Below are 27852 nucleotides of genomic sequence, written 5' to 3' on the forward strand. Positions count from 1 at the left end.
TTACATAGTAATTATGGACTTGGACAACCAGGGAATCAAGGTTCCATTCGCAGCAGGAGCAGAGGTTTCTAACTTCTCAAAAGCATCCAGACTGGCTCTGAGGCCCATTCAGTTTCATATGCAATGGATACTGGGGGCACCAAGCTTACCACTGACCACAGTCTAATGCTGTAGTTAAGAATGTATGTAGTTATGTCGCGACTCTCCCATATGTCTTTATGGCATGACACTTAACTAAGCAAGAAGTTTATCCTTTTACTTTACCTGTTATAAGCAGTGTTATATCAGGAAAACTGACACTCTCAAATCACTTTATTATGCTTACTTTTACTCTTTAATGAAATATGGAACAATTTTCTGGGGTAATTCATCTCTGCAAAAAGGTATTTCATTGCAAAAGACAATTGTTAGAATCATGATGGGTGTCAAATCCTGTAATTCTTGTAGAGATCTATTTAGGAGGCTAGAGATCTTAAGTCTTCCATGTGAATATACATATTCATTAATAAACTTCATAACAAATAACGTAGAACATTTTCAGACCAATTCAGATGTACACAGTATTAAGACAAGACACAAGCACTACCTTCATAAGCCAACTGCTAAACTCTCATGCTTTCAGAAAAGAACATATTACAGTGGGATCAAAATTTTCAGTAATCTGCCATCTGATATCAAGTTTTATGAACGGAAAAGTACAATTTATATAGCACTAAAATGATAATTAAATACACACTCAATCTAAGCTTTTGATGAATACATATTTTAAAAAAAATTACTCATCCACTTAAATGTTGTGCAAATAGTATAAATTGACGGTATTGATGTATATATGCGGATGTATTTTTGAATAGCCTTATGTGTAACGACTGTGTTTTCTTGTGTGAAAACTTAAGTTCTGCTGTACATATGTTTTTGTATCTATATGACATACTCCACATCCTATAGTCAATTTGACTAACTCTGGATCCAGGGAATGCAATGTAATGTAATAAAATTGAACTATATTAGATACTGAAATTTGTACTAATTGTACAAATTGTTATCAGTTGCTAATGATCATATAATGGTGATAAAATGGAAATTAACAATAAATGATATTTGAAGCTTTTTTTTTGAAGTGTCAAGATGCTTTTTCATTGGGTTATTTTATGATCTTGCGTCAACAACAAGGGATATTTAGCACCAAAGGAGATATTGTAGGATGATTATGAATTATAAGTAGAAGTACTCGTCCATCACCTGGGATATAATTGTATTCTTTTTCAATATCAGAGTATATATTAGCTAAAATGATAAAAAGGAATAACATTCACATTAAGAAATTAAGGCTGGATGAGGATTTTCTCTTCTCCGTGTCTCCCAGACCAGTACTGGGGCCCACCCAGCCTTCTATCAAATGGGTAGCTGGGGTCTTTCCCGGGGTTAAAGCGGCCGGGGCGTGAAGTTGACCACTCACTTCCAACTAATTGCCCATATGTCTTCATGGCATAGTGCTTAATTAGTTAAGCACAGGAACAATTTTACCATTAAACTATTAATTTATTTTTAATCCTTCCAGCCACATTATGGCAGTGGGGTAGGCACAGCCCCTAACAGAGATGAGTATCAAGAATATTCCTGTGGGTAAAGGGCAGCCGGCATGTGAGGCTGACAACCTCACCACCGCCTGTGAGCTGAGTGTCTGGAAAATGTGGGAGCCTAGATGTCTCACAAAACTATGGGCCTTCACAGCCTGTTATAGGGATAGCTTTATATTTTCGAATTATTTATTTCGTTATTTATTTGTGGCTTATTTAATAACAGTATCAGTAGCTCTGATTACACAACATTAATTGCAGGAAGATAAGTGAACAATGAATTGGAAGAAACACTGAAGGAAGTGGTCATGGCCTAATTTGAAGCTCCATCCAACATCTGACTGCAGGGACTGAGGAAAACCACAAAAATAATTCATAAGATACTTAGTGCCCTACCATAGATTCAAACCAGGCACTTCTTGAACACAAGTCATAAGCATTTCAATTGCGTTAACTTGTTCAGTGCCATTTGTTAAATACAGATGACTGTGGGAGGATAAGACTTTTATTCTGTCTTTAATTCCACATCGGTACCACTGTTTTCTAGCATCCTGTAGCAAAAACTGGAGGCTAGGCTATCCTGCACAGTTTCACTTTCTTGTTTGCTTTTCTAAACAAATTACACTAATTGATTCCTTGTTATTAACTCTGCGTCAAGACTGCTCTAAGTAGAGTGTCAGGAAGGCACACGCACACATAGGTGAGACAGCACCATGAGTGTGACCTTGTAGAAGTACATTAAACAGATCAGAAGGTGGATAGTTCAACTGTGCTTATATGGGAACATAGGTTTCATGCATTGTCCTATAGTACAGGCAATTTGTGAGTAATGGAGGAGCATTAATGAAGAAATGGTATTGGAAAAAATTGTAAATTGCTGTAAAAGGGTCTGGATGGTTATCTGCTCAGTGTTAGAGATAAATGGGAAATGTGTGTTAACAGAATGGAGCTTTGATTTATAAATATTAATTATGCAGATATGGTAGGGGAGTAGGTAGATGAAAACTGTTAAGTCCATATGGTATTGCATTTTCTGCAAGGGGCCCCATCCTACAACAACAATGGATTATGGAAAGGAAGACCTTGTGTATAATATTACAACACAGTAAATACCAAGGAACAAACAAAGAACTGCCTTGTAAGATCTTTTATGGGTTCTTTGCACTAAGTAACGAGAAGAATGCATGACACAAACATTGTCTATGTCCATCCACATACCAACTAAAGAACTCCATACAGCCGAGTTCTTCTTGTGAAGCCAACAGGTGCCCAGCCACTCAAGACATCCCCAGCATTTAATTGAACCAAAAGGCTCATTACCATCTTCACAAAAGCCTGCACTGGTACCTATCCTGAGGCAGATGAATCCAGTCCACACCCTCAGATCCTATTTTTCTAAGATCCGTTTTAATATTATCCTCCCATCTATGTATAGGCCTTCCTAGTTGTCATTTTACCTCCGTTTTTCCTATTGAAACCCTGTACTAGGCTTCGCTCCCATGCGTGCTACATGTCGTCCCTATTTCAGCCTTCTTGACTTATCATTCTAATATGCTACCTATCCAAAACTACTAAAACAGGGTTTAATTTAAATATAGTTCACTCAATATAGTTACTGGGCCACAAGCTGGATAGCTGAGGAGTCAGGGTTTGATTCCTGATAGTGTTAAGAGATTCTGCCTTTCTCTACAGTGCCCAGACCAGGTCTGGGGCCCACCAAGCCTACTGACCAATGGTTACCAGAGATTCTCTGTTGGAATTAAGATAGATTGGGTATGAAATTGACCACTTACTTCCAATGTTAGGAATCTGTGGAGCTATGCCACCACTTCCACATATATATTCATGGTGTGGTGCCCAATTAAGTTCAGGGAAAACTTACCTTTACCTTATGGCATTGGGATTTCTATGCGAAAAGTATCTGCACTTTAAGTATTTGAAAAATATCTCATATGGTGGTATTCTGGATTGTGACATTATGTTGGTCTCTTAGGTGGGTACCAACATTTAAGTGTAACATACTGTCTCCATCCTCACTTTTACCCTGAAAATGGAGGTAGTATGTTCCTCCAAAACACTGGTCTCTACCTACCAGACCACATGGTGTAAGAAGCCAGAAGAGCATAACTTGCAACTTCACTGCCATGAAAGCTTCAGACCTCATTTGTGTCTCAAATTGGAGGGTTTTAGCACTTTTCCTTGTGAACAGATAATACATACTACTGGCTCCCAGACTTCTCAACGGAAGTGTTCTGCTTTGAACCATAATGGTGCTAATTGAGCAACAGTTAGAATAGAATTACAGCATAGATCCTGTCAACGGTGCTGAATTAGAATAACACTAGCAGTTGAGCTGTGAGTGTGTACATGACAGGATATGCTGTGTTTCATCCTCCTGGGATCTGCCATTTTGGTGGTAAGCTGAAATGTGTTCTCGTGAGAATTTGCTGTAACCTCACAGAATCTTAACAACACCAATATAAGAGACACCTTTAGATCAGATCCATTCCTAGTTCTATAAAATGCACATCACTAATATCCATTTCCCTAAAATCCACTTTAATATCATCCTCCCAGTTTCAAGGACGTTAATTCAATGATGATGTCCAAATCATGACTCATCGCTCCTAATTTAACATTCCTGAGGATATTTATTTTAATTTGACACTAAATGACTTCTAGACTTCAAAGAACACGGGTATCAACTCATATATCAATTTATCTTACTTTCAAACATGACAATTTTCCATGATGTTTTCTGCCACGCATGTACACACACACACACACACCCTCTTCTAGAATAATAGAGCTACTTAATGTGACCTTAATCTTTACTCCTAGTCTTTCCTTTTTAGTTATATATGTACACTGTAATTTCTTAATATGACTGTTATTCCTTGGGATTACTGGCTTTTGGACTTTGTCCATCATCCTCTATACCTGACATCATCCTCAGAACCCTTCAGGATCTACCTCTTATCAAGTAAGTAAGTAAAAAGTAAAGCTATCCCTGTAACAGGCCATGAAGGCCCATAGGGTTGTGAGACGTTAAGGGTCTCACATTACCTTGACAATCGGCTCAAAGATGGCAGTAAAGTTGTCAGCCTTATGGGCCGGCCGCGCTTTACTCCCCAGGAAAATTATTTAATTCCTGGTACTCATTTCTGTTAGAAGCTGAGTAAACCCCAGGGCCTAGTGCGGCCAGAAGGCTTGAAAAAAATCCAGTGACCTCATTAGGACTTGAACCCACCACCTTCCGGCTTGTACCATAGTGCCTTAACCACTACGCTACCTCTTATTCCTTGTTTAAAGTTTTGGATACTATATATTGTGATAAAGCAGCCATATGTAGAGAAAAGGTCCTCATACCTCTACAGACTAAGAGGACTTGAACGAAAGCATTAACAGAAATTTCATGCTTGCAGATGCTAGAAGCATACAGCACTGCTGCTCCTCAACCCAGCCTCTGGTAAGTTGAAACAAAATAGCATTGCAAGTAGGTGAACTAAACAAATACAGCAATTACTGTTTTTGGTTTTATGTATCTGCAGTTTTTAACTTATGTACTGATGGAAAATATCAGTGGCTTCCACATCAGAAGGTTCACATTTGCTAGAAGCAGGGTTGTAATGGAATTTCAGTATTTGTAGGATTAAAGATGCATTGATTCTAATGTCTCTTCCCCATCTGCTTTAATACATTGTCATTTCCACCAATCAGACCCATCTCACACCAGAATAATAGTTGCCACACTGGAAAAAGGGGTCCTACTGTCTTACAAAAATTCACACATCCACCGTTCAGAACATACAGCCTCTTGGCACAGAACTATAGCACCTCTGAAGCTGTTACTCATTTTGCTCTGAAGATGAAGACAGTTAATTTCTCTACCACATTAGTGCACAAGTAAAAAATTGTATACAGCTGGTAAGAACTCCAGAAAAGTCAGGATTGTCTCTTTACATGGTGTTTCAGAAAGATAATTTTTATAATCTCCCCCTTGCATGCTACAGTCCAACCCATCACAACCTCCCAGTTATGTATCAAATGTTGCAGTTGAGTGCCTCTCACCCAAGCTTCATATTCTGAGGGTCGTGGGATTCAGTCTTTACTCAGAGATCGGCTATAATTGTAGGACAAGGCTTTTTAATGGGTTGGGAGAGAAGGTTCTTACTTGGTGTGTGTGATGGTTTATTGCTTGATGTCCTGTTGTCTGTATTGCTTAAAATAATAACCACGCCTGGCAATGAAGTGCTGATCTCCTTCCAGGATGCTGCGTGAGACTCCAAGACCTGTGGGAGCACAGTGCTGGGGCCCCGGCACCTGGCCACACCCTGTCCACTGCCGTCTGTTCTCAGTGTGTCATCTGGGCCCAGGTGGAAGCATTGTGGGTCACATGTTCCTTTGTCCACTTGGCAGCTACTACTCCTCAAGGATCCAACGCTGTATCACTATGCAGGCAGTGAGTCCTATGAGCATAGGTCTAGCCTGGAAGCCAAGCTCCAGTGTCAGCGGTCTGAGGTCAAACTTCTTGTTGTTGTTGGTCTTCTTCTTCTGCTCCCACCCCCTCTCATTCTTCACTTTATAGTTCATGCAACCAAGCCCATTCTGATTTCACATATTCATTACAGCTTTTCAAGGTCTTCTTCATTCTCACTGTCCTTTTGATTCATATTTTGGTATTCTTTCATCAGTCATTTTGTTCAAATGATTTATCAAGTTTTGTCTGTGTTCATCTATTTTATTCTATAATGCTTGTATTTTCAATTCTTTCCTAATATGGTTTATTTTAATGTAACATTTAAACGTCCCAAAGTATCTAATTTCTATGGACTTGTGACTACCACACCTCTCAGTTAAAACTTCATGACTGTGAGGAATAACATGCCTCCATCATTTTAAGTTGTGGGCTTCCTCTTCTATCAACCATCTTCAACGCCCTTACATGGAAAAATAATTTAATTTTGCATTCTTGGTAGCACTGACTGACCACAGCAACACAATAAAGGAAATATATCTGCTCCAGATGATGCCAGACTGTGCAACATCTCTCGAGGATGATTCCCTGCTTGACAGCCTGCCAGCTGAAAGACTATCCAGTAAGGCTTCTTCGCAGTTCAGATGTGGAGAGGCAGAAGTTCCATACTGTGCGAACAATGAGACACTGGTGATCTGTACACCAAATAAGGCTTTTGTGGGGGTCGTAAACTGCTCGGCACAGCATTTGGCAAGAGTAAGTGTTTCTGACATAATAGTGTCACATTTAGCAACTTGTATTTCAATTATGTAAATAACTTTCTCTTGTTTTGGTTTCCAGAGCAACTTAAAATCTTCGTCCAGTTACAGGAGAACATTTTGTTTACACTGTTCATTGCACTCAAGAGTAAGCCCCATAAGAACTAAAATACCTAGGCTACCCTTCTTCACTGAAATTAAAGAGAAAATGAAATATCTGTAGAGTCTTTCATTCTAAGGGAAGGACATGGCTTAAGGGTATTTGAGAACAAATGCCAAATAAAGTAATTAGATTTCAGAGAGAGAAGATAACAGAAAGACGAGAAAAACTACATAACTTTTACATGTCATACCATTACCTGAGCCAGCTCTACATATTTTCCAGCATTCATAGTCTCCAAAGTTATGATACAATGTAATCTGGTAGGTTCAACTTTGGAGGAATATACTGCTTCCCTCTTCTGGGCAGAAATACTTCTATCATGAGGATTATGGCAATATGTTCCTCCAAAACATTGGTAACTACCTGACAACATAGTGCCCTAATTCAGAACATAATGTGAATATTGACCACCAGTAAAACTTCAAATCTAACATTCCTGTGTTGACTGAAAGCTACTGAAATAAATTTCCTTTCATAACTTGAGTCAGCCAATCTGGCAACATATTTATACAACTACATCTTTGATTCTGTTCACGGTATACATTTGCTCTCACATGCAGACACACATTTCAGTTGGGAAACCAACATACCTGACTTATACGCCAAAGATAGCTACTCTGAATATTGGGAATTTTATTGGCTCTCCTCAGCAGTGTGTTTCCCTTGAGGTGAGCATTAGGACTGTACTTTAACTGGTCTTGACAATTTCCTCTTCAGTCCTTTCAACTGATGCTAAATGATTCTGGATAATGTCCAGTGAGAGGTATCTGTAATGACAATGATGAATTTTGGTTTCCACAGCAGCAGGAAATTACTTGCTATGATGTGTAATTAACTTGTAATAGTAAACCTTGTCACTATGATGTCAGTTACATACAAGATGTGTTAAAAATTACAAAGACCAAATTTTATTTGTAAGTCAAGCAGTAAGCCTGGAAGAGAAGAGAAATGCACGCAGAATTTTAATTGGAAGATTTGAAGGGAAGACACCACTTGAGACTTTGGCATACATGGGATGATAATATTAAAGTGGATATTTAAGAAGCAGGGTGTGAAAGTGTGAACTAGATTCAACTGGTATAGAAACAGTTTCAGGAGTGGAATCTTGTGAACATGATAATGAACCTTTTGATTCCATTTAAGGCTTAGGATTTCTTGACTAGCTAAGCTGTTGATAGCTGCTCAATAAGAACTTCCTCCATGGAGTTAAATAAAAGTTTAGTTGCTTCAAAGATGTATTTATGTTCCACAGCTTGAAGATACTGTTATGTGAGTAGTATGTTGGAAAATGCCCATTGCCTGGGGTATATTGGATATGCACCACATTACAGAAACATATGATATTTCCAAACATATTGTGTATCAGATACACCCCAGACAATGGACAACTTTCAGCAAAATATTCAGAAAAATGATCCACCACTGTCACAGACCTTTAGGGAATGATGAGGACACTGAGTTTGCTTAATGACAGTCCTAAATGTACATATGTGACATCTGTTTACAGAAAAGTGAACCACTACAATGTGACAGGAGCACAAACAGATGTACAATTTCTTCAGTATGGGAACTTCCTCAGCACGCTGCTTCAGATACCGAAGAACTTCAAAGAAGTACCAAGAGCTACTCACAATCAATGGAGCCCTTAACAGTCTCACAGAGCCCTTTAGGAACAGAAACTGCCCTTCCTAACATTTCATTCATGTTTCCTGATTCATATGCCAAAAACAGGAGGACACAAGGAACAACCCCAAACATACAACTACAGATAACAATACCTGACACATCCAATGAAGGTGATTATAACAATGAACTTTATGATGGTGATGAAGAATATGAAGTGTATGACCTAGAAGGTTCCTTACCAAACTATGCTGATATCAAGTGTGAACAGAAAGGGCTGCAGTGTGCAGATAAGAAGACAATTATGGACTGCTCCGAAAATTTTACACAACCATCCTTCATCCTGTCATGCGCTTCTCTGCTCCATAGTGATGATGGTGAGAATGCTGTTGGTCACTGTGACAACGACACACGATCCTGCATCTTAACAAGCCAAAGCATGTCTCTGTCACTCAATATCAATACAGTCATCAATGATAACTTCAAAGTATGCGAGACTTACACTGGACTGCGGTGTGTTGATAATGAGACACTAGTTGCATGTTCCGGTGATGCTAACAGTACATACTACAGAGTCTCTTGTAAAGGAGAAGCAATGTCTGACACAGGAAGCTTTATTCAGGGACACTGTTATGAAAACAGCTGCATGTTTGTAATTGCTCATCAGACCAACAACTCTGACATGCATGCTGACGGAAGTGAGAACACTGTAAGTGATTACTTACCGACACCTGACACTAACAGCGCCATAAGTCAACCTCTGTACAGCCACACAAATATAACAGATGCTGAAGACAACCATGCGGAACCAGACATACTTATTCAACAAGTTAAAGTATTTGATTTGTATGATGAATATAAGGCCTTGAAACACAATTTATCAAAGGCTGAAGAAGAATATTTCATTGATGACGATGAGGATACTGAAATGCACACAACAAACTCAGCACCTACTAGAGACAACTATCTGATCACAGACAATGCTGGAAACATTTTACATATTACTCAGGATGACTCACAGCACACTGACGATGATCTAACATCAACTGAAGGAACGCAGTCAGTCACTGGAGAACCTTATTTACACCTTGAATTAGTTTCCTCACACAATGACAACTCTTCTGAAGTAACCAACCCAGTCAACACAGAGATTTATTCCCGAACATCTCCTATGTTAAGCCTGAACCAAATCCCTGCATCTGTTTCTCAGACCAGATTATCCACCTCTGTAGCTACCCTCATAGAAACCACTTCACACACTGCTAAATCCATTCTTACAGAAACCGTTCCTTTTGTCAATAAAATAATATCTACAGAAACCACAATACCTACTTCAAAATCCGTTCCCAGAGAAACTATTTCCAGTATCCCTGAAAATATCACAGAAACTATCTCCTCTGTCTTTGAAACTATCACAGAAACTATTTTTTCTGTTCCTGAAACGATCACAGAAACTATTTACTCTGTCCCTGAAACGATCACAGAGACTGTTTCCTCTGTCATCGAATCAATTGAAGAAACCATTTCCTCTGTCTTTGAAACTATAACAGAAACTATTTCCATTATTCCTGAAACTATACTACCTACAGGAACAACGGCTGCTGTCTCTAAATTCATTTTCACAGAAACTACTTCTACTAAACCAGAAACTACATATACAGAAACCACAACTTTTGTCTCCAAAACCATTCCAAAGGGAACTGCTTCACCTATCTTGGAAATCACATCTACAGAAACCATAAATCATTTCTCAGACTTTATTCCCACAGTAACTTCTTCCTCTAGCCCTGAAACTGCATCTACAGAAATCACAATGTCTGTCTCAGAAACCTTTCACAGAGAAACTGCTTATCCTGTCCCTGAAACTGTATATACAGAAACAACGACCCCTGTCTCCAAACTCATTCACAGAGAAACTGCTTCTCCTGTTCCTGAAACTATATATACAGAAACCATGACCCCTGTCTCCAAACTCATTCACAAGGAAACTGTTTTCTCTGTACATGAAATTGCACCTACAGAAACTATGTCCGTCTCAGAGACCTTTCATGGTGAAACTGCTTCTCCCATTCCTGAAGCTACATATACAGGAACTATGACCCCTGTCTCCAAACTCGTTCACGGGGAAACTGCTTTTTCTGTACCTGAAACTGCATCTACAGAAACTATGTCTGTCTCACAAACCTTCCACGCAGAAACTGCTTCTCCTGTTCCTGAAACTATATATACAGATACCATGGACCTTAACTCCAAATTCATTCACAGGGAAACTGATTTTCCTGTACCTATAGAAACCACAATATCTATCTCAGAAACTTTTAATGGAGAAACTGCTTCTCCTGTTCCTGAAACTATATACACAGAAACAATGACTCCTGTCTCCAAATTCATTCACAAGGAAACCACTTCTCCTGTCCCTGAAACTATACACACAGAAATCATGAACCCTGTCTCCAACTTAATTCACATGGAAACTGATTTTTCTATACATGAAACTGTAACCACAAAAACCACAAAGTCTATCTCAGACGGAGAAACCGCTTATCCTGTCCCTGTAACTGTACACACAGAAACAACCGAAGCTACAAAAACTACAACCCCTGTCTCAAAAATCATTAGCAGAACCACTGCTGCTCCTGTCCCTGAAATTATATATGCAGAGACCACAAACCTCAACCCTGGTACCACAATTCCTGCCTCCCACACCACAGGGCTTGTCTCAGACCCTCCATTCACAGATGTCATAATCCCTGTATCCAAACAGATACCCGCATTAAACATTCAGGAAGCAGACAATGGCAGCACCACAGAACTACACTTCAATCTACAAACCCCAGGTACAAACACAACAGTTGAACTTCTCTCTGAAGCCTTAATTCCTCAACCTACAGTTGACAAGTCAGGATTTAAAAGCACAACAATATTACCAACAGCAGAAACAGAGGAGCCTGAGCATCTTGTATCAGTGTCAAGTCCAACCATGAATGAAGTCTCGGAAGTATCAAACACACATCAGAAACATGTCTGCCGGAAGGCAGGAATACAGTGTATGGACAGCCTGACCCTTGCCGCATGCTTGCCTGATCTGACTTTGAGCTACACTATATCATGTCGGGCTCTTTTACCTTACATGACGTCAGAACACCACGTCATTTACTGCGACCATAGATTAGACACATGTGCTCTGGCACCACTAAAGGACAGCTTTAATTAATTTTATAATTATCCAAATATTCCACTCAAATCTGCAATTTAATTCAAACTGACATCTTTAAATCCCAGGATTGTTATCAAAGATACATGTTACACAAGCACATTAGCTACTGTATGCTTTTTACTATAAAAAGATAATCTGGATTTAAGGTTTACACAGTGGTGATTGTGAAGAGTGTCATCTCAGTTGCAATCTCGTTCAATTCGGTTAAAGTGCACTGACATTTTGGAGGAATGTATCACCTCCATCTTAAGGGCCAAAATATAAGCCAGGAAAGGAATCAGCAATAAGCACCCAGAAAGCTTGGACCCCCATGAACTACATGATATTACAACCCAGAAGGTTGTACTCTTCAAAAACAAAATTCATTCTGTAGTTTTTAAAAATATCACATACAAAATGTTTCCAAAATAACATATTTCATTTTAATGTTAATGTGTAACGTAACTCTTAAAATTCTTATTATGTGATGTATCTTCATGTATTATATGCTCTTGAAAATATTTTTGTTGTCAGGCTGAACAGAAGATGCAAGATTGCTGTATTTGAATGATTATGAAATCTATCAGTTAAATTCTAACACAATGGTACAATTTCAGATATGAAAACATGGGACAGTTTTCATCATCAAGACATTGAGAGGCAGTATAATACAAGAGCAGAAATTTTCCAAATACTTTCTTTATAATCTTGCATCTCTGTGTTCATTCTTAATAGGTCCAAACCTCTTAAAACATAGTGGTAACTCTTAGATCCCTCTTGCTTTAATATTAAAAAGCTCTGCATTTTTCCCACACAGGGTATTTGTACGTTTCATATGATTCTTAGAATAAATAGCAATTACTTCTTCATACAACATTAAGTGGTTGACTTTTGTTGTGGAGATGCAGTGTTTCTTGTGAGCTGATTTTTTTTTAATATTACATGAAATTATTCAACAGTACAGATATTGCTCATCATACAGGAATGCATAATTTCTCCATCATATATTCACTATATCAAAAAAATTTTCAAGTAGTGGTTATAGATCTTATTACTAGACTGCCAGAATAACCTGTGTAATATTTCTAAACACTAAGCAAGATGGCTGAAGTGGTAACACTTCTGATTTGTATTCAGTAGTTACCCAGTTTGAATCTCAGCAGAGAATCCAAAGGGTTTTTGGTGGTTTCCTTCCACAACCTTTCTAATTCAGTATTCACTAATCATCCTATCATTCAGTGCCATATAGTTTGAGCTACTGACAGCGACTTTAAATGGACATAAAATATATAAATATTTTTATACTGATATATTTTCATCTGTTTTCCACAGGTTTATTTAACAATGTAATATCAGCAAATAATATATTTCAGCATCCTGTTCCACTATTTAATGATTTAATTTCCGGGGGCAGTCTGAAGGTGCCACTTGTCATCTTGCTTGTAGACTATTGGTGTACATTATTGTCACTTTTTTAAAACAAGTCTTCTACAGCATGTTTCGACCTTATGACATCATCAGGTAGATATTTTCATGTAGTTGCTAGGCTGTATTGATTTTTCTACTTCACTCTCTTAAATTTTTGTTTAAACTAGTTCAAATTTGCTGGATTTTGTTGAAACACGCACATTTTCGCTCTGTGTGTGCGCGTGCGTGTGCATGACTGCATGTGCAGGTATGTATTGCAGTTCCTGCATTGTGTAACTCTCTTCTGTTTAGTAAAATGTTTAACTATATATGTCCAGTTTACTGTTGAGTTATTCTACTAGCATCAGTTCTGTTCATCTTAGTCTACACCACTGTTCCAGGCTTTTCTCCACAATACCAACAATGTGTAATATTTTCCTACCTCCCTCTTTGTATTTATCCACCTCACCTTGAAGGATCATGTTTTTTATTCTTAGGGTGGGGGTGATATTGCATAATGAGGACCTTCACAGCTTTTGTTCTTCACAAAGTATAATTAGAATGATCAAAGTCAAAGAGCATGACAGGGGCAGGACATGTAGCATGCATCAAGAAGAATATATATATGATTATGATGGGAAATACAGAAGGAAAGAGACCACTAAGAAGACAAAGACACAGGTGGAAGAATAATACTGAAATGGATCTTAGAGAAATATGATGGGGTGGTATGGAATCGATTGATCTGGCTCAGGATGAGGACCAGTTGAAGGCTCTTGTGAACAGAGTAATGAGCTTTTGGGTTCCATAAAATGTTGGGAAATTCTTGAGTAACTGAGCGACTGGCAGCTTCTCAAGAAGGACTCAACTCCATATAATCAGTTAGCTAGTTAGAGTGGGGTGAGAATGAGTCATTTTGGTACTTAGACCTTAAGTGGCCTACTGTACCAACCCAACCCCAACAATTTGGTAGAATAAGAATTAGCAGGGGACATTGAAGTACTCAGAGAAAATCTGTTCTATTTCCACTTTCCTCCCAAAGATCCCACATGAACTTTTGAAATTAAAGCTGGGCTGTCAAGGGGAGAGGCCACCAATTAACTGTTTGAACTATCACATGGTCTGCCTTGAAGTACTGTGTGTCTGACAGTGTGATACAACTGAGGATAAAGAACATGAGTCATTCAAGTGAAGACATTCACTCATTCCCTCAGCTGTGAGTTAGCTGAGAGGCCAATAAATCACCCTCCCTCTAGACTGAGACAAAATTGCTGTCCATTTGAGCTCGTTAAAAATGTGACACTACATTCTTCCTTCCATAATGTCATCATGAGGCTGTGTTACACTAGCCTGGCTTAGGGCTGGCCAATAATATGGCTACAACAGTAGCAATTTAAGATTGATAATGATGATGATAATAACAATGGTGAATGACAGTAGTAACAGCAATAGCACAGGTGCTCAAAATATTTGTAGCAACAGTGGCAGTTTATTTACTTATGGTTTATTTAACGTTTTAAACATCTCACATTATGTTGTGTTATATGATGTGGGTAAATACTGAACTGGAAAGGATGTGTGAGTAGGTAAAAAAGTAAAGCTATCCCTGTAAAATGCTGTTAAGGCCCATAAGGTTGAGATGTTGAGGCTCCCACATTTTCTAGACAATCAGGCCAGAAATGGTGGTTAGGCTGTCAGCCCTATGTGCCAGCCGCCATTCACCTCCCAGGAAGTTTCCTGGTACTCATTTCTGTTAGAGGCTGAGTTGACCCCAAGGCCACAGTGCGGCTGGAAGAACTAGGTAAATTGAAAAAAAAATCCAATGACCTCATCCAGAATCGAACCCATGAACTTCTAGCTTGTAACACAGTGCCTCAAGCAACTACACTACTGCATGCCCCTGATGTGGGAGTAGTCATGTACTAATCTGATGTTCCATCCTGGCATTTATTTGGAGGCACTAAAACCACAGAACTTATTCACTCTCCAAACAAAAATATAAAATACCCTCCTGAATATGAAGCAGGGGTGTTACCAACAGCATTTTTGGTGTTATAACAAATAATCTCATTTACATTTGAGGTTCTCATGTCAGAGACTATTAAGATTATTATCTTCTGGGATTTGATGCCGTGTAGTCTGATAGACCTTCACTCTGATGAGGACATGTTCCTCCAAAATGTAAGTGAACATGTACCAGACTGCTTTGTGTCACATCTCATAACACAGTAATCTTTACAATTATCCCAGAGACATTGCAGATGACTGAATCATAGCCATCCATCCCAATGACTCAGCTGTCTGTCAATATTTATAATAAAACTGAACAGACTCCTAGGTACAGGATCTTCCTTGAAAGCTGATAATCGCTCAGCTGATCAATAAATTTCCTGCTTTTATAGAACCCAAATGTTCATTACTGTGTTCACATTCAAGCATATCCTGTATAATTTCCATTGAGTCTACACCTTCATACCCTATTTATTTTTGATACATTTTATTATTATTATTTTCCCATCTATGCCTAGGTCTACTCAGTTGTTTCTTTCTTTCAAGTTTTTCAATCAAACTTTTGCATATATTTCTCAATTTTCCAAGAAATTCTATGTGTCCTGTACATCTCGGCCTCATGAATAAAAACCGAATCTTTCACACATTGTAATACAACATTTCAAAATCTTACATTAAACAGATTCAGTCCAATTGCTGTTAAATGATACAGGAAGTGAAGAAAATGATGTCCTCCCATGAAAAGACATTTATATCAATAAATTAAGACCACAGACACACAGTAAACTTGCCCCTATACTTAACCAGGTACCATGGCATGGAGACATATGGGAGAGTGGAGGTAAAGCTCCTCACACTTAGCACTGCATGCGAGATGATCAGCCAGCCTCATGCCTCAACCACTTTGCCCTGAGAAAAGTGTCCCAAGTATTCATTGGTTACGAGGATCAGTGGGTCCAAAAACCGAACTTAATTCATCATGCTATGAAAATATATAGGACAGCAGAGGTATAACTCCACAAATTCTTAACCTCAGCACTTGGGGGGAAGTGGACTTGAAGGTGGATGGATGGGTTCAGATGGAGGTAGTGGTGAAGAGAAAAGTCTCTGCCCCTGTCAGAAATGTAACCTCAGTTGTCCAGCCTGTAGTCTAGTCACTATACTAAATGAGCTACACAGACTCCAGAGACCAGAAAACCTAGCCACAGAAGTTGGCTTGATATTGTCTTGTGGTGTACTCATGTTGTGAAGAAGAAAGTGAAAGACAGATATGGCCTTGATAGTGTAAACTGTACCGGATCACTGTGACTCAGAATCTTGGACAGAGAGATGTAGTGCAGTGACCAGTGTCTGGGGGAACATGTGCAAAGACAGCAGCAGCCATGAAGTGGCAGGTAACTAGAAAGTGCATAATGTATTATCATAAACGTATATGGACATTTCAGGAAGTCTTACACTATGCTTTGGTCAAGACATACGAAGAAGGTGTCAATTTGTTTTTTCTTTGCAGTTTATTACTTCAGTAACTAGACTATGCAGTGTCAGATGACTTATGAACTGAAAAAGAATCAAAAGGACGTACTCATGACCCACCTGAGGTACCATCCCGGCATTTGCCAGGGGGACCGAGGAAAACCATGAAAAAGCTCAGTCAGGATAGCCAGTGTCTTAGCTGAGATTCAAACTGAGAACATTCTGAATAAAGAATCTGGAGCATTACTTGCAGATGAACATGCTCAAAAATTATCTTATTACAGGCAAACCTTTATGTGAAATATTTTTAATGCAGTCTGGAAAGCTGTATTCCAGTTGGACAACAATTTTCATGCACCTTCTTTGTGAATTCAGATAAGTCACTGATCTATATGTCCATTTATTGTAAGTACAAATTTACTGTTGCAAATTCATATTGTGGGCTTCAGGGTCATGACACCATGAAGTCTGGTAGAAGGTTCTAGAGGAACATACTGCCTCCTCCTGGCCCTGAAGATACAGTAATGTGTTCGCCTGATATATCGGTACTTACCTACCAGACAACAGTGTCATAACCTAAAAGGCCACAATATATATGAATTAATTCTGTTTACTATAACTGCAGTCTTCTTGGATGTAATGCCTTATAATTTGATATTATGTACCGAATGATGGAGGCAGGTTCCTCCATAACACTTGTACCTATTTACTGAACTACTGGCACTACACCCCAGAAGACTAATCTTAATAGTGACTGCTGTGAGAACCTTAGTTTTCTTTATATTGCAGCTGAAAGTTGTGGTTCTATGTGGCTCAAGCTGCCTGGCATGCAGCTTCGCACAAGTGTATAGCAAGCAGCAGCTCACCACAGTATCTCGTCAACTAACAGACAGTCCAGCATTACGGGCCTGGATAGGTATGTTCCAACACTCAGACCAGTCTGAAAGTTACAGCTTTGTGCTCTGAAGGTGCACAGCAGAACTGGAGGTACTAGGTGTCGATGAATGGTGAGCCTCAAGTTCTAGCTTCTGTAATTCCAAATAACCTTTAGATAGGATGCTAGGTGATCTACAGAGACAGTTTGAATATGGTGGCTGTGGTTTTCCTCAGCCTCACGATTCAAAAGCTTGGATATGTCGTGGCTGCATCCACCACAGGCCTGACAATTTTATAATTCATAAATGATCCTATCATTCAGTTCTGTATAACCTAAGTGCCTTAACAAGATGAATGCTACAAAGGACACAAAGCCTGTGCTGAATATTTACTTCACTGCCAGAGAAGCCAGCGGTCTCTCTTCCAACCCTATACCTAGCTGACACAGATGGTACTAATTCTGCGCTTTAATACTTGGATATGTTATCATGTCACCCGCACTCATCAGTGCCAATCCTGTTGCTTGATGGATTTAAGTTTACTGTGTACCAGTGCCAATCCCATCAAGTGATGGGGCTGTTGTCACTTGAAAATAAATTTAATTCCTCATACAGATATCACTAAAGAGCCAAAACACATGGACATTACTAACTGTTTTTCACTTGTTCACTTCCACTTTGAACAGAGAACTTCAAAATCCAGTTTTTGTAGAAAAAATGGCTAGCCTTCCAGGTAACATCCCAGTATTGGGCATGGTCATGAATGTGTCAGGGGACTGTGTCTCATAGACGTGTACATACTACAATATTGGTCAGTGTCCATGACAATTCATACCATAAAAACATGTCCCAACATAGTAATATGAACAGAGTATAAAAAATCCCAATGACAATCAAAATGTCAACAGAAAAGAACTGGTACAGTCTGATTATGCTTGCAGAGATGTTTCCAATGGCTGGTGCATTACTTGGGTGCCTTTTATCATGGCTTCCTCTACATTATTTGGGTCGCCGAGCCACTCTGCAGCTTGTGATGGCACCACTGCTCACTGCTGGATGTTGCCTCATGTTTATGTTCCACCACGTAGCCAAAGCAGTGTCTCCTATCCTGCTGTTGGGGGTCACCCTCCAGGGAGCTGCTCTGGGAGTCAGTTTCTCCGCTGTACCAATCTACCTCTTGGAGATCATGCGTAAGACCTGTCACTGTCACAAATGGTATAACATTTCCCTTTGACGGGACTACCAAGACAACTCACTTCCTTATTCTGTGCCCAGTGAAGAGTCAGTCAGAAGTGAAGTGCCAAACTTGTTGTGACAACATGATATCTAGTCATTGCTATCACACACCTCAGATGAGTATGCAGCAAGGGTGAAATGATTACAGGGGGAGATAATTGACAAAAAAAACCTGTTCAAATGTCACTTCATTTACCATGAATCTCACATGAAGTCACCTGCGATTTAAACCATGGATTCATGGTTAAAAACCAGTGTTTAACCATTTGACCTATGGCACAGCCTTCATCCATATCAGAATTATTAACAGTGAATACAGGGCTACAGATACAACTTTGCCCACACACTATGAGTTAGTTAACATACATAGGCCACACCATAGCTCAAGTGGTTAGTTGCTGGCTTCCCACTGTGGCGGACTGGGTTCGATCCCAGGTCTGGTCAAGTGGGGTTTGTGGCAGACAAAGTGGCACTGGGGCGGGTTTCCTCCAAGTACTTCAGTCTCCCCTGCCAATCTTCATTCCACCAAATTCTCCGTCATCATAATCACCTGGAACAGGCTACAATAGGCCAATCATTGGCCGCCATGCTGAGTGGACCCAGTTGGACTCCACCCCCTACTAAGCGAATAGTTAACAGACTTCAATAGTAAGTACAAAAATATTTGCAGGAAACACGCTTCATAAATATTGGCAAATAGATTTTTTACGTAATTATACTGAGGCTACAGAAAAGTCACTTGGATGGTGAGAGTAGCTGTACTTGGGGATTCACCCTTTCTGCCTAACATTCTATTCCACTCCAGCCTCTTTTGGTGTGTACCAAGCCAAAGTACTTGTTACTGACAAAGGCTATTACTTCCAGCATTTGTGTGAATATAATGGCTTGAATGGAGGGGAATATAGTGAAGTACAACGGAGAAGGAAACATAACAGCACAAGGGAATTGTGCATAGGATTGATCTAGTCTCAGTATAGTAGACTCTGGGTCCACTGCAGAAGAGATTGCAGTAATAATTTGTACTGGTTATGTAAGATGTTCCCAGACTTTCTTAAATCAAGATACATGGGCTAGAATAGCAACTTATTGTGGCACATTAATCAAAATTAAATTAATTTTCCCAATACACATTAACCTTTTTGGATCTAAAATTTATAGACCTAACTATGCCTTTAGAGTACAGTGGTTACTAAATGTACCACTACAATTTAACATTCAAATAACTCTCCATCTTTTCCCCAGAGTGTATTTATGTATGATTCTCAAAATAAACGGTGGTTACTTCCCTAAACATCATTAATTTGTTGGCCTTTGTAACAGAGATGAATAGTTTTCTGTGGGATATGAACTATATTCTTAAATACTACATACTTGTACTATTTACATGAATTTCAGGCTTCTAAGAGTTCTATAAAATGTATAACAAGCTCTTTCCTGTATCCACTGTGAAGAGAATGCTTAATGAAGCTTCGATGTTCCAGGTTTACCTCAAAACATATATACAAACACCAAAACTGCCTCAGCCCTTATTGTGACCACAGAGCTGTCTGCTGCCATAGGAAACCTGCTGGCACAAATCTTCCTCATCTCACCCAACACTCAGTATTTGCACCTCATCCCAGCTACAATCATGACAATGTCTGCACTTGGTCTGTGCCTCACAAGTGAATCTCCACGATGGCTACTACTCTTTGGGCAGAGAGTGGAACAGGCAAAGGGATCACTTCACTTCCTGAAGGGGCACAGCAACACATACCATGATATCCATCAGTTACTACTCTGGTTTCAAAAGGATGAGGAACAGTTCTGTGCCACTAAGACAAACACTGCAGTTGTGAAAACATATCTCCGTGCATTATCAGTAGCAACGTGTTTGCTGAGCTTGCCAGGTGCAAGCGGTGTGCACATACATGACTTCTACTCAAAGTGGGTGTTCAAGTTTGCAGGTGACTTTATTACTGAAAAAACTATCAGTCTGTCTGTCGTGAGGGCCTCTATACGAGTTGTTGCAGTAGGCATTGCATCAGGAATGCTTTTTGTGGCAGGCAGAAGTACATTCCAATGTCTCTCTCTCATCACCTCAACTGCAATGATATCTATAGCACTTTGTGCCACAGGGATGTGCCTCTTTTGTCTGGAACAAGGTGAGAATTGGATGTGGGCAGTGCCATGGTTGCCACTAGTGATACACCTCTTATTTCAAACTGTGTTTTGGTTTGGAGTTGGGTCCCAAGCTTTTATTACTGCCTTTCATTTCACTCCAACACCTCTCCGTCCCTCAATCATCAGCCTCACAGGGGGACTTCACTGGTTACTGGAAATAACTGCTGACAAATTTCTAGTGTTCATGATAGACACAATCCATCCATTTGGAACATTCTGGTTTTATGCTGGAACATCAGCCACTGGACTGATTCTTACTGTCTTTGTGGTAGTCCCAGAGATCAACAGGCATGGACCCAGAACAAACGTGACATGCGATGATGTCACAGACGTGCTGTAAATGCCTATAGACAAGATACACACAGAGAATGGTAACTAATACGAGCCAATAATAGTTCATCTTCATTTTACCAAAAGTAATAAGCTTAACTAAGTACCATGCCATTCTGAAATGGGAGAACAGAGGTATATCCATATGCATTCTTAACCTCAGCACTATATGAAGGGGACAGGTAAGCTCTGTCACCCAGTCACTTCACCCAGTGGGAAGAGACACCCATACTCCTTGCTTAGGAGGCTGGGTGGGGGTCACAGAACATTCATTCAGAGTTGTATACGGTGAACTAGTTCTACCCCTGCTGAATATCACACCCTACTAATCATCCTGCCTATAGTCCACAGGTAAAGGCCAGGATACTACCTCAAATTATGCCTCAACCACTGCCTTCCACATCCTTTCCAATGCATTATTCATTAACCTTTCTACCATCTGACAGTATAATTACTCACAGAGTCTGTATTTAAATCACAAATAAAAGGTTATATTCTGATCCAGTAAAATCTTATGCATTTATTTCATACATACAAGGGAAAATGTACAACAAATCAGAATCTTTAAGCACAACATGAGCATGTAACAGAGACTAATGTCAACAAAAACAATGGGGTCTCTACTTAAAAATTATGATGTAATGGATGTTGCTCACTGAGTGCATTTCTATAAGTTCAGCAAGAGACATCACAATGCTACTAGATCACAACACTGATCAGTGAGTCTACACATCAATCTTCAGCCCTTTGATGAACATCAAGGACAGAGAAGTATTTTTAACTTCACTTTGATAAAAATATGCTTTGTCTGGGTCACCCATCACTTGCTGTTATTCCTGGATTTACACTGGCATTAATTTAAAGTGTATACACTTTGCATTTCCTGATTATGGGAAAAATAAAATAAATTGCATCATCAACAGTGTACTAGCTGCAGGCTAGCAGCTCTTATTAGTGATTTACAATAGAAGGCAATGGGTTCAAAATTTCTGGAAAGTACTGAGGCAAAAAAAGAAGGGACAGAAATAAGAGAGATTTTTAGAAAAGTTGGAATTAAGATATTTCTTAATAGACTTACAGAACTGATTACAATGGTTTGTAAAAAGACTGAATAGAATGATAATATTAAGATGGATATTCAAATTAACGTTTAAGGGAAACAGATCTATGAGATGATCCAGATGACCTCACAAAGAAAAGAAAAAACTGGAAAGTAATCAAAAGAGCCTCTGGAAAGAAGAAAGAGACTGAAGACTCTGCATACACAGATACATATAAAGTAGAAATGATGCCAGAAGAAAAAACTGTGATGCCAGAATCACATTAGAATTACTAGGTTTTTGGACTTTGTCCAATGTCTGGTATTCTAGAAACTAGAAAAAACAATATTTTGGAAACTGGACTTGTTTCCATCCTCAGGTGAGGGGAGGAAGACACCTACTCTGTTGGATCCCTTAAAAAGGGTTAACCTCAATCACTGGATTCCCCCTTCCCTTCACACGAGGACAGAAACAGATCCAATTTCTGAGAATTTTTCTAGTTCTAGAACACTGGATAATGGACAAAGTCCAAAAACGCAGTAATATGCGAACCTCGGTACTCTTTAGAATCTACAAGGATCACAAGTTACAAATACTGACCATAATGAATTAGATGTGTCTAGGGGTCAAATTTTATTACAATAAAGCATGCAGTCTTCTGGGATGTAACAGCATAGCAGTACTCTGAAGAGGGAAGCAGCATGTTTCTGCAGACACTGGCAAACAATTACCAGAATACATAGCATCACACATCGGAATACAATATTCATCATAATGAGACCCTCAAATCACATGAGGGCCTGACCACAGTAGAGACTATAGTACGGAACTCCCAACCAGCATACAGCAGGACAGTCTTCCTGGTAGGGGCAGATTATCTTAAAAGTAGCCACATGAGACCAGAATGCTGCAATCGGTACAGGAGTACACACAGTTTCCATATGCATTTGTGGGAACTGCCACATTCAAGCACACATTACAGAGACAACGCAAGTGTCACTGCTTAGCAATGGCAAGTAAACAGCTGTTGCTTGGCAAACCCCACAACAACATGGACAGCAACATGTTTTCTATGCAGTCCAACACACTTCGGTTTGAAGAACTGAAGACTAATAGTATAGTACCAACAATACTATTGCTTGCAACACCCATACCTCACTTTTTTTATATAACATTGCGTGGGCAGTTCCCACACATTCTTGGAACTATGGAATTCCTAATGCCTCTTGTTGGCCCATGTAGTTTTGACAAAGACACTAACAATATTAATTACAATGATCGATACTGTGATTCCTAGGGTTACTACTGCGTGCTATAGTTACAGCATTTCTGAACTGGCACTAGTGTAGCATCCAACTTAGAAAGTACATGTACCATGTTGTATTACCACTTATATGAACTTAAAAGTTACAAGTTTTGGGTGGTTTCTGATGACATTCATATCAAACTTAACCTAAATCCACTGAGCAGTTCTCTAGCTGAAACGTGGGCGGAGCGAGAAATTAACTACCCTATATATGTTTTGTTTATGCACATCAGGCAAATAATGTATATTAATTTACATTTTTACCACATACATTACCAATCAAAAGGTTAACAGCAAAGTGTATTATATAGCACTAACAAACTAGTTACCACTTTTCTAAACACAGAGAAAACAAAAATGGTTACCATGCCTTCCATTCAGCTGGTAGTGTACAAAAGTATGTTATGAAAAACAGAAACTACACACCTCACTTTATACTGGAATTGGGAGGTCTTTGGCCACCATCACAAGGATATCGTCTGAATTGAGACGCCAGTTGCGTATGTCCTTTGACACCTTACACCAATGTTCACCATGGTGGGGCTCAGCAGCAACACACCGTTTCTTTACCTCCTCCTGCTGCTCTTCAGAACCATTGAGCAGCTCAAACTTGTAAAAATAGGCCCATGCATCTCCCAAATCCGGCTCAATTTTCACTGTTCTGTTGAACCACTCCCTGCATTTCTGTATTTTTCTCTCACACCAAAATAACTTTGAAACAGCCAAAAGGATGTGTGGGTCATGCTCACACTTTTTCAGAGCATCCACACTCTTCGTCTTGCGCTGCGGTCGTAACTCAAGGAATATTGCTTCTGCCCACAGGATACCGGCATTGGGACATTCCTGAAGAGCCTTTGCCATCAGAGTGTTTGCTATGTCTCGCAGTCCAGCACGAAACTCAAACCTAATAGCTTCCAGCCACAGCTGTGCACATTTTGGATTTCGTAGTCGCCCTTTCTCAAGAACAGACCGTGCCTTCGTCAGCATACCCCTCCGCTCCTCCAGGGATGCCAAGAGCTTCCAGAGAGGTACTGAGGTGGGGCACTTCTTGATGCCAGCATTGTAAGTCTCCCATGCCTTGTCCACCTTCCCTTGCTGCTCCTCTATCTGCCCCTTCATAAGCCACAGCTTGGCAAATTCAGGGAACACCTTTATGGCTTCCTCCAGTAACATGAGGGACTGATCCAGATTGTCTAGGGCCCATTCCAGTTTTGCAGATTTCATCATTACTCTTGGTGTTGGGGCAGAAGCGCGGGCCTTAGCTAGCAGACGACGTGCTCGTTCATACTCTGAATTTTCAGACTCCAACTTGACAGCAGCGAGCCAGATTTCTTCTGAATTAGGGTTGGCCTGGAATGCAAGTGAGAGGATGCCACGAGCAGCTGGCACATCCCCTGCCATCCACTTGGATTTGGCTCCCATCAGCCACAGCACTTCAGATTTGGGACAGTGGGCCACAGCACGCTGCAGCAGTGCCTCCAATGATTCTCGTGTGCCATGATTCTTCTCAAAGTAGGCTGCTCTCAACCAAATAGATTTTTTACTGGGGAATGTGGCCAGTGCATGGGCATATACAGCCCGTGCGCATTCATACGCTCCCTGCGCCGCACATGCCTCAGCATCCTCCATCCAAGTATGCTTTCTATCCTCCTCCTCCACGCCTTGACCAATGATGGCCCGGACCAGCACCTGGCAGCAGTGCACAGAACCAGACTTCTCAGCCTCAACTGCTTCCTTGAACCAATGATCGCGATTAATCTCCACACCATTAGAAGTCAGAGATGTTATGGCCCTTTCAATAATCTTGTCCACCATGTGATTGTTACCATTTGCCTCCTCCAGCTTTGCTGCTGTGGTCCAAATCTGACGATCTGTTGGGATGTTCTCACGGGCTTTATTCAAAACCTTACGAGCATTTTCATATGTCTCAAGCCTGGCTAGGGCTAGCCACAGGTCCACACTAGTGGGACAACACTCTACTGCTCTGCTGAGAAGAATCCTGGCATCTTCTGGATCTTCAAGCTCCACAGCTGCCTTCCACAGTCTAACTGAGTTGGGGATATGCTCTAGCGCCTTGCGATACACCCGACGCTTTGCCTTCATCTCCTGCTCCAAATCTGCAGCTTTAATCCAGATGCGGACAGATGTCGGAATGTGCCGTACAGCTTGGGCAATTACTGCTCGTGCAGTGTCATGTGGCTGCAACCTAGCTGCCTCCAACCAAAGGTCCTCAGACTTAGGATTTACCTCACAGCCCTTCATAATAAGGTTCCTAGCGGCCTGTACCTTCCCAGTAACCTCCTCCAGCCTGGCAGAGGCAATCCAAGCAGGTGGATGATTTGGATTTGTTTCACGTACAGACTTAAGAAGTAAACGGGCCTTTTTAATATCATTTATGTCCCCACCATATGTAGGAATCATACTCTGGAGATCTGTCAAGTAACCTTTTGGATCCACAACTGTCTGGCCTTCAACAGAGTCAGACACTTGACTCAGCTTAACGTTCATCAATGTGTTACGTGCCTGTCCAATCTTACACAAGTCCAGGTCTCCAGTAGGGGTAAGCATACCTGTAGCTGTCCCAGATGGAAAAGCACTAGCAAGTCCACTAGCAGGGTCGATGGCAGTAGCAGTCTCTCCACCTAGATTACGAGCCAGGACCGAGTCTGGCAGGGGGGTGAATTTTTCAGAACGAGGATTTCTCAGCTTACGATTCCTTGCATCACCCACCTCGGGAACGTTACGCCATTCATCTTCTGTAACCGACACCAAACCTCGCTTCAAGTCACTAAACTGTTGTTGGATTTTGGGGCGTTCCTGTCGATATCTTTCCAACTCCTCTTTCAGTCTCTTTTCTCGGTATTCTTTCCTTTTTTCATCCATTCGTTTATCGATGGCTTCGTAGATGGCATCCGCTTCCTCATCATCCTTGTCGTATGGATCCTTACTAAACAAAGATCCCCCATAACCTGAAAACTCATCGTAGTTGGAATCGTTTAGATCTTCATCATCATCTTCCTCCTCCTCCTTCTGATGGCCTTTCTTGCGTTTGCTTGGTGGTGCATGTCTATCATCGGACACGTCGTTTGCATCTCTGGCAGGACCAATATCAGATCGAGTTGTGAAGCCAGTTGCACCTCGTCCAACGCCAGCAACATAACCTAAAGGAGCTGGAACTCCCATAAAATGTTTCTTATTCCTGTTTACCAATGCTGCTGGGGGTACAGCCATTTTTAAAACACCTTTTACTAAAACGTCAAACAGTAAATGTTCTTTACAAACACTTTTTACCAAACGTCACACAGTAAATGTTCTAAACAAAGCGAAGACCAATTTCATTTACGATAACAACTTTAACAATCCCTCTACTGTTTCATATTGTAACGTGTTATATATCGTCCATCGCTGAGGAACCAGCACAATGGAAATGGCCTAGGAATAACAGAAACAAGTTACGTACGTAACACGAGAAAATATTATCCACACGATCCACACACACTAACCATCCGTAATTGTAACTTCATAACATTCCTCGTGGCAGCGCTGGCATCGCGGAGTCTCAAGATGGTGGTTGATAGTAGTTGACCGTAGTAGGTTGAATCACAGACAAAAGAAAAACAAAAACACAAGTTGAGCGGCTTACTTGTATTAAAAAATTCACATACCACATTCAGGGATACAAACAACAGCTCATTACTAGAATATTTTCATCTTCATGAAGAAAAGTTAACAACTAGTGGATCGTGAGCCGCTCGATTCATGATACGTAATTAAAATATAACACAAAATATATTTGCATCAGATTGTCTTCCTACGATAAGGAGGATGTCACAACTACATAAAGGTAGCCCAAGAACATTGTCGATGTGCTCCACGGATCTCCTGCAATTCTTTACATATATTTCTCAATTGGTGAATTCCATTATATTATTTCTTTAATACTGACTTCGTATTTCTTCAGTAACGGCACAATTCTGTCCAAGGTCTGTTTGCTGTTAACGGCGTTCCCTGATTTGGCTCCAGATCTAATGTAGTAGCGGACATGTTTCTTCAGATGCTTTTCCAAAGTACGTTCTAGTTTCGGCATATGCTCCCCTCTACCCACAAGAAACAGTGAACAAATACACTGTTTCTATCTTCAGGGTTGAACGCACACCCTAAAGCTGAAGGTAGCCACGTCCCAGAAAACCGTGGCCTTAATTGTTTTTCTAGGTG

The 27852-nt window shown here is 40.2% G+C and overlaps 4 protein-coding genes across 5 annotated transcripts in view; 2 read left to right on the plus strand and 2 right to left on the minus strand.

Moving 5' to 3' along the window:
• LOC111868486 (asparagine synthetase [glutamine-hydrolyzing]) overlaps nt 1-27852 on the minus strand; it is a 197989-nt gene that overhangs the window by 54688 nt on the left and 115449 nt on the right. The gene's annotated exons all lie outside the window — the stretch shown is intronic.
• On the plus strand, nt 3925-13081 carry LOC111868482 (mucin-5AC). The gene is made up of 5 exons (XM_023859147.2): nt 3925-3996; nt 5006-5049; nt 5850-6042; nt 6607-6813; nt 8486-13081. Exons 1-5 carry the CDS (start codon nt 3958-3960, stop codon nt 11813-11815), a joined length of 3813 nt encoding a protein of 1270 aa, XP_023714915.1. The 5' UTR covers nt 3925-3957; the 3' UTR covers nt 11816-13081.
• Nucleotides 15049-21302, plus strand: LOC111868488 (facilitated trehalose transporter Tret1). The gene is made up of 4 exons (XM_023859169.2): nt 15049-16608; nt 17477-17603; nt 18504-18752; nt 20280-21302. Exons 1-4 carry the CDS (start codon nt 16597-16599, stop codon nt 21299-21301), a joined length of 1410 nt encoding a protein of 469 aa, XP_023714937.1. The 5' UTR covers nt 15049-16596; the 3' UTR covers nt 21302.
• LOC111868483 (pre-mRNA-processing factor 6) lies at nt 21223-27154 on the minus strand. The gene is made up of 2 exons (XM_023859148.2): nt 24064-27154; nt 21223-21305 (listed from the first exon to the last, which is right to left on the minus strand). The coding sequence occupies exon 1, from the start codon at nt 26866-26868 to the stop codon at nt 24070-24072; it is 2799 nt and encodes a 932-aa protein (XP_023714916.1). The 5' UTR covers nt 26869-27154; the 3' UTR covers nt 21223-21305; nt 24064-24069.

This window comes from Cryptotermes secundus, unplaced genomic scaffold (genome assembly GCF_002891405.2).
Source record: "Cryptotermes secundus unplaced genomic scaffold, Csec_1.0 scaffold203, whole genome shotgun sequence".
Lineage (NCBI taxonomy): Eukaryota > Metazoa > Arthropoda > Insecta > Blattodea > Kalotermitidae > Cryptotermes > Cryptotermes secundus.